The sequence below is a fragment of the Triplophysa rosa genome, linkage group LG4, assembly GCF_024868665.1.
Source record: "Triplophysa rosa linkage group LG4, Trosa_1v2, whole genome shotgun sequence".
NCBI lineage: Eukaryota > Metazoa > Chordata > Actinopteri > Cypriniformes > Nemacheilidae > Triplophysa > Triplophysa rosa.
In genome coordinates this window covers 29,191,290-29,198,146 of record NC_079893.1, presented here as the reverse complement: position 1 = coordinate 29,198,146, position 6,857 = coordinate 29,191,290, and the positions used below count along the sequence as shown (strand labels likewise).

General features: G+C 39.5%; 2 protein-coding genes across 9 annotated transcripts; one reads left to right on the top strand and one right to left on the bottom strand.

Annotated features, from left to right (window-relative positions):
• Nucleotides 1-427: 427 nt before the first annotated feature.
• Nucleotides 428-3,946, top strand: emp1 (epithelial membrane protein 1). Of its 6 annotated transcripts, none has more exons than XM_057332544.1 (5): nucleotides 428-561; nucleotides 1,968-2,069; nucleotides 2,254-2,362; nucleotides 2,450-2,590; nucleotides 2,683-3,939. In XM_057332544.1, exons 2-5 carry the CDS (start codon nucleotides 1,992-1,994, stop codon nucleotides 2,841-2,843), a joined length of 489 nt encoding a protein of 162 aa, XP_057188527.1. In that variant the 5' UTR covers nucleotides 428-561; nucleotides 1,968-1,991; the 3' UTR covers nucleotides 2,844-3,939. The 6 variants fall into 6 exon arrangements, with proteins under 6 accessions (XP_057188527.1, XP_057188525.1, XP_057188529.1 ...); XM_057332542.1 differs by having other exon boundaries at nucleotides 432-645; nucleotides 2,683-3,941; XM_057332546.1 differs by having other exon boundaries at nucleotides 435-561; nucleotides 1,971-2,069; nucleotides 2,683-3,940.
• Nucleotides 3,947-3,993: 47 nt separating this feature from the next.
• On the bottom strand, nucleotides 3,994-6,842 carry f8a (coagulation factor VIII associated). 3 transcript variants are annotated; one of them, XM_057332530.1, is made up of 12 exons: nucleotides 6,750-6,797; nucleotides 6,308-6,371; nucleotides 6,156-6,228; nucleotides 5,908-6,067; nucleotides 5,438-5,506; nucleotides 5,224-5,344; nucleotides 5,039-5,131; nucleotides 4,864-4,928; nucleotides 4,669-4,750; nucleotides 4,538-4,584; nucleotides 4,396-4,451; nucleotides 3,994-4,314 (listed from the first exon to the last, which is right to left on the bottom strand). In XM_057332530.1, exons 2-12 carry the CDS (start codon nucleotides 6,309-6,311, stop codon nucleotides 4,233-4,235), a joined length of 852 nt encoding a protein of 283 aa, XP_057188513.1. In that variant the 5' UTR covers nucleotides 6,312-6,371; nucleotides 6,750-6,797; the 3' UTR covers nucleotides 3,994-4,232. The 3 variants fall into 3 exon arrangements, with proteins under 3 accessions (XP_057188513.1, XP_057188512.1, XP_057188511.1); XM_057332528.1 differs by having other exon boundaries at nucleotides 4,000-4,314; nucleotides 6,325-6,371; nucleotides 6,750-6,842; XM_057332529.1 differs by lacking the exon at nucleotides 5,438-5,506 and having other exon boundaries at nucleotides 3,995-4,314; nucleotides 6,325-6,371; nucleotides 6,750-6,842.
• Nucleotides 6,843-6,857: the final 15 nt, after the last annotated feature.

Genomic DNA, 6,857 nt, shown 5'->3' with positions numbered 1-6,857 from the left:
TACAGAAAAATAAAAACGTCACTGAATAAAGTTAAGTGCTTTTAAACTATTACATGTTTTCAGAGCTTTTTTGTTATCCATTTGTCCCAATGTCATGACATATATTTTAAAATCATTGATAAAATGTGTATAATTTTCAAAATACACCAAAAACACTAATTTCCACCATACTTCCCAATTTTCTATTTATATAATTTTCCAAGTCTTTCCAATCGTTCGGTGTGTCCGGTTCGCTTCACGGCGCGCTGATATCATATTCCGATCGGTCTGCGCAGCGCCGCATGCAGTCGAACACGCATATGTCTGTGGCTGTGCGCTACTTCAACATGATTGGAGCGATTGGTTTTGAGTGGCACCGAGTCCGGCCTATAGTTGGGTATCCATGCTTCTCTGCACTTGTCCCGCCCGAGCAGTTCTTCTCAACCTGCAGGTGCAGTGCAGTTATGAGCGCGTCACTGGACGAGTCTGGAATGTGCGGTCGTTGCGTATCTGTAAACGACACGAGGGATGCTGTCGAGTGCGGATAGATCGACAGCTGTGTATTGCACATCAGAGCTTTAGGTAATAGGACTTAAAAACGATAGAAACTGATCGAGACGTACGGCTCACGAGGCACAAATGGAGAAACTCAAAAGTATATCTACTGTAAGCATCAGACTATCACAGTTCGATAAATTGATCTAAATGTTTAAGGGGCTGTAGTGACGTTAAAGGAACGATTGTGTGTTTGCTGTCTGGATGTGGGATACGTAAGGACTTGAAAGTAAGTCCTCGGGATGGGTGGGGTTCTCAATGCGGTAAAAGAGTGCGGGAGGGGGCGAGACCGCGGACGTGGTGCGGGGAAGCGAGCGTCCTCTCTGATGGTGGGTCATCACATACGAAAAACAAGAAATAAATTGCGAACTTAAAATACCCAAAGGTAACATCTTCCTTTCTGTGGCATCGCCTTAAAAAGCTCGTGTCGGTGAGGTTTGAAAGTTCAAGTTATTTGTTAAAGTGTTCGTTATTACAGCTAATGACGTAACAGATAAGGTAATATGTACTGAAATACAGGTGATCATATAGGATTTGATCCAAACTGTGACGATGCAGCCGAATAGATGACGAATTTCTATGTATTAGATCATTTCATTATGTGTTTTGGCTGAGCTGTTCGTTTTTCCGCACTGAGGACAGGTGTTAGATGCTTTATTTGTACGCATTTTCTTATTCTATGGTATATTCGTTTAATGCACATAATGTAGATTTGCTTGCGCTTGACAATAAATAACATTAACGTTAGTTAGTCGGTTGCATCATCGTTTTTATGAACAAGCATCCTTTAGAAATAAATGATGAATGTATTGACGATGTGACTGAGCTGTTGAAGCACATCTGATCATTTTTTTTTACAATAACAGTTTCTCCTAAAACCATTCTCGTTTCTCACAACATGTATGAAAGCGTGCATCGGCATTTTAAATGCCCTGAGCTGTCAGTCCAACCACGTGACTTTAAAAAAGGGCATCCACATACCCCCTTTCCCCCAATTTCTTTGCTACTCATGGTCTCTTTCGTGGTTGAAAAGCAGTTGGATATCTCTGCATGTCATTTTGGAAACAAACTGTCAAGATTCTTTCATTTATTCACCATCATGTCATTCCAAACTTGCATGACTTTTGCAGAACACAAAATCAGATATTTTGAAGAATGTAAAGAACGTATGGACACGAAACCACCGAGACATTTCGTAAAATATCTCATTTTGTATTCCATAGAAGAAAGTGTCACATGCAGGTTTTGAATGACATGGGGGGCAAAAAAATAATGACAGAAATTTTATTTTCAGGTGAAATATTACTTGAAAAGTCTGAATTAACATAAACTGTATATGAATAAAAAGCATGCATTCATGCTTTGAATAATGACGATAGAGCATCAAACCCCTTTTGTGTTTTTTTTTTTTTTCTTGTATATTTTCCCTACAGCAGCGGTGTTCTCTTCCTCTGAATATGTTGAAGGCCTTGGCAGGAATCTGTTTTCTTCATCTTACTACAATATTTTTCCTCTTTTGGGCAACTATCGATGATGTAAGTGTAACCTTTTTTTTTGTCTCAATCAGTTTTTATAAACGCTTATGTATTCACCATACAAACAGTTTCACTGGAGTAATTGACATTTTTCTATGATAGTTACTTTTTAATTAAAACCGATTTCTTAGATTTCTCATCAAACATTGATCACATTTAATGGTGGGAGTTTTGCGTTAACCAGGCCTGGTGGTTTACGAGGACCCTTTACACAGACCTGTGGGGCAAATGGGTGATGGAGAACGAAGATAATGTCTGGGTGTACATGGACATACCGACCTCCTACAGGAAAGGTAGACGAAGAATTCATTGCCATAACATTCCACGTATTTCGCATGTCTTTTCACCAGGACTAAATACAACAATTGATCTTTTATCAGACTACCTGCAGGTGGTACAGGCGTTTGCAGTGCTGTCCTGCCTGTTTGCCGTGTTCTCACTCTGTGTATTCATCTTCCAACTCTTTACTTTGGGCAAAGGGCAGCGCTTCACCATCTCTGGAGTCGTGCAACTCATCTCCTGTGAGTTCATTTGTCTGGACGTTTGAGGTTGAATTAGTAAATCATTGTAATACAGTACGGGTATCTGAAATTTTGATCTCGCACTTCTCTAGGTTTCTGTATAATGGTTGCGCTGTCAGTCTACACGGATCACTTCCACAGAGATGAGAAGGACGGTTGGTACGGCTGGTCTTACATCATGGCCTGGTTCGGCTGGCTGCTGACCCTCTTCACTGGAATTATGTACATCATCCTTCGCAAACGAGAGGATTGAATCTCGGCCCACGCTCTCAGTGCTAATCCACAGCCTTAGTTCTTCTTGTGTCAAAGTTTTCTGTGGACTGTGAATGACTGTATTAAGTCTAGGTGCTGTAAATAAAAAAATGAAGAAACTAGCGCAGCTGAAAAAAGTTTAAATTCTGACTGTGAGAAAAGCTTTGCGTTTCAAGAAAACTGTCTGGCTTTCTCGATCAGAAAGATAAAATGTAATTTTTGCATTTTTTTATTTACAGTCTTTTGACTGGCCATCTTTTCTAGTTACATAACGCACTGAGGGCAACGAGAGGATCTGAACACGCTATTACGTGGGAGATGATAAAGTGTAGATAAAGTATATGCAGAAATGAAATGTAAAAACCATGTACCTAAAAGATGTATAAAGAGAAAGATAAGTTGTACATATAAAGAACATCCAAAGCTATATAATTAAGAGTGTAGTTTAAAACTTTCTTCTGAGGATAATTGTTTCTATAGAACATCACTTGCACTTTAAAATAGCTACAAACACACACGGGTTGGTTTTGGTATGACATATCAAAATACTCCTAGCCAATAGATTTTCTTTTCAGTAGATTTTTTTGTTGATGGCAATAGCACAGGACAGTCTGTACGTCCAATACTCTGTGGTGCTATTTATTTTATGATCGTATACAAACATTCCACCACCATATTTACAGACAGATTTGAGCGCAGCGAGGTGAAGAAACGTGGTTTCCTTTGAGTGCTATGCCAAGTATTTTGAGTATTTTAGCTTGAACGTGACGAATGTCCGTGGGGGTCAGATGATCACCTTGACCACTCTGAGATTCAGATTCTAGAGCACAGGATCTTCTGAAAATCTTGAATGTAATTTCTTGGTTGTCTTTTGTTAGTGTATTCATATTCTATGAGAGCAAATTTACCGTTTAACATTCATGTGGTATAATATCAAGGTCTGGTTTATTTAGTTTCTGACTGTTATGTTTGGTTCAGAAATGTCTATTCCAGAAGTCTTTATATTTTGAAAATTGACAGTAAATGAAAAGGATCGGTTGTATTTTTTCAGTGCATTGACAGTGCATAAACCACGGAGGATCTTACTTTTATTAATCACACAAATAAAAAAAGACGAAGCATCTCTTCTGTAATTTTATTTACAAGATCAATATTTTACAACTTTAAATAATATATAACATCAATCTACGAAATGGATTCAAAATGGAGGATATCAGTTAACATAGATTATAGAAGCTAGATCAATTCTCATGCTATTAAAGGAATGGTAGATTTTCTCACAAGTGTATGTACAGTTCTGAAAGGTCCAGTGATCTTCTAGAGTTCTCATGCAAAACGCACCAGGCACTGGCATGGGAATGTTCCAAAATGACATTTTTGGGTGGGGGGATTATATACCCTGACCGGAGGGTGTAATTCTCTCCTGCACCACTAAGTGTAGAAGATGATTCTGTTCTGCCGAAAGCAGAGGCCTGTTGTGAGAGAGAAAAGGAGAAATGCGTTTAAAAAAGCCAAGACTTCAATACCTTACAGTGAAAACACAGAAAGCTCACCACAGTTCTGTCTGCAGAGCCTTTAAAGATTCCGTGTCCTTCTCCTGACAAGCCATCTACAAACAGATCAGTCAGATCACTTCAGCCGTCAGTAATGCGTACATTATACACCGATTAAAACTAAAGTTTTACAAATACATACCACGACTGACTGCAGTAGGAGGAACACATTCTCTGGGAGGAAGTTTACTAGAGGGCAGAAATTCACAAGAGTTTATTCCGAACAGCCAGCATGTAAATTGCTGCACTTTGTTGTATGCTAAGAGGTCTTACCCTGACTGTGCGAGTCGAATGACTCCCAGGCGTATCGCTCGAGCGTTTGAGCATGCTCAGGTAACAGTTTCTGAGGGGGAGGCTAAAACACACAGACAAAACATGAGTTTGCGCAAATGGACCATATCAATGGTACTGTTATTATGAATAAACATTGTTCATTGTCATTCATACATGAGTTTACATTTAGTTTACCTCAAGCAGCATAAGCAGTAATACTCTGGAGATCTCACACTTTGCTATGAAATCCATAAACGCACCTGAAAAGAGGATGTGATGCATGAATCTGTTGCATCTGCAGACTACCCTTCCCATGGTTATCATTAGCTGACATCTGCACTAATTTAATTAAAGTTCATTATATTCCTACCGACAGGGGTGTTGGTGCCGGGTAGCTGTAGTCCTCTCTCTTGACACATGTGCTGCATCTCAGAGAGCACAGCAAGAGCCCCGTCGTAGTCACCTGCCAATGAAACATCGTTTTACTGTTACTACGGCAACCAAAGGACTGAACTCCTTACAACCAATTCCGCAAAACGTTGAAATAATCCTCACGGGTCAGTATTTTGCAGGAGGCCATCTCCCACAGCGACAGCAGCGACTCGATTGGAGTTTGAATCTGCAGCTCTGCGGCCCTCTGAAAATGAACTATGGCCTCCGCTGGTCTGTTCATCTCCTACAAAGAAATATTTAGAGAAGAGTACAGATTAAAATCGATTTATTCACAGCATAATTATAAAACCCTCCATGTATTACGATAATGTATTACCTTTAGAGCATTGCCAAGCTCCAGTGAGAGACTGGCGGCCATAACAGGCTGATTCATCTCAATATAGACCTAAACAATATATAAGTACTTATTTGCACCTACAAAATATAATAAACACAAAATCTAAATGCGATTGCAAGACTGCAGGACTTTGAATACGTTGGTCCGGCATAGTTTGCTTCATTTTTGGGTGAATTATACTTCGAAACGGATTTTGGTTTGCTTGTGGTGATTACTTTATTTATCATTGTGAATAAGGCAGTAACAGTGTGTGAGAGCGCACAGTCATTTTTAGGCTCAGTTGAGCAGAAACAATACTTGTATTTTTAAGTAGAAAAGTCCACTTTTGTGTATTTCAGTCGAAAAACACGTCCGTGAGACCTAAAAGCTTTACCAATGTATAACCTTTGAAAATACCTGTGTGTGTACCCGCACGCTTAAGGATAACTTAGAAATAAACATATAAATACCTTGATGGCAAAACTATAGCAGTTCATTGCTGCCTGCATGTTCTCATCAAAGCCGGGAGCTCCCAGCGCTCTGGTTTCCTGTTCAGAAGCCAAGAAGAGTCGGGCGGCGTCGGTCAGAGCCAGGGCTTCTCCTGGGGCGTTGAACAGAGTCTGCTCACAACTGCAAACAATGACAAAATACCATTTACACTAGTAAAATAATCACTTTCAACATGTTCATATTCATATGATAAAAATAGATGTGTTACCGGGCCATGGCTAGATTACAGAAGGCAGCATATTGAGGACAGTCCTGCTGTTTCAGCTCCTTAGCCAGCTGACCTAAAGACAGATGTCAACCAATAAAACCCAGTGACTGCTATTTGGTGACACGTGATCTTTATTTAAAGAGCTTTCATACACATTTCTTATTATTACCAAACTGTTCACTTGCTTCCGCCACATTAGGCTTCCGAAGAAAACGCCTGCGGAATGAAGGATAAAATACATCAACATTGTAACTCAATGGAATATGACAGGCGGAAGTACGTCAAGCTGACAATAATCTTAAGGCAGATGCCTTAAGTTAGAACACATGTAAAATCACGACAACTATCATTATATTGAGACATTTTGTTTTTTGATTTTATAACGTACTGATTATAATAATAACATCAACAATAATATACTGCAATGATATTAGCTACGTGCTAGTCAGCGGTGTGTTGTGTTGTGTTGTATGCTCATGTCATTGGTTATCGCAATTTTCGTAGACAAAATGTATTCTCTTACAGAAATAACAGATACAGCACAACAATATAGTAGTAATTTATAAGCAATACAGCTGTTATTTCAGCTCTTACTTTTTCAGTTTATTTGATACAGCCCGGTAGCGCATCAGAAAATCTCCCTCGGCTGCCATTGTTGACACTAGAGGGGGCGGGGCAAGAAGCAGGAAGTTCATTCACGGC

Coding starts and splice junctions, on each gene's coding strand:
- emp1 (XM_057332541.1), top strand. CDS start 777: ATGGGTGGGGTTCTCAATGCGGTAAAAGAGTGCGGGAGGGGGCGAGAC. Junction 864..1,967: donor AGCGAGCGTCCTCTCTGATG/GTGGGTCATCAC, acceptor TTTTCCCTACAG/CAGCGGTGTTCTCTTCCTCT. Junction 2,591..2,682: donor AGTCGTGCAACTCATCTCCT/GTGAGTTCATTT, acceptor GCACTTCTCTAG/GTTTCTGTATAATGGTTGCG.
- f8a (XM_057332528.1), bottom strand. CDS start 6,808: ATGGCAGCCGAGGGAGATTTTCTGATGCGCTACCGGGCTGTATCAAAT. Junction 5,132..5,223: donor CTCCTGCAAAATACTGACCC/GTGAGGATTATT, acceptor TTTCATTGGCAG/GTGACTACGACGGGGCTCTT. Junction 4,452..4,537: donor TCCTACTGCAGTCAGTCGTG/GTATGTATTTGT, acceptor ATCTGTTTGTAG/ATGGCTTGTCAGGAGAAGGA.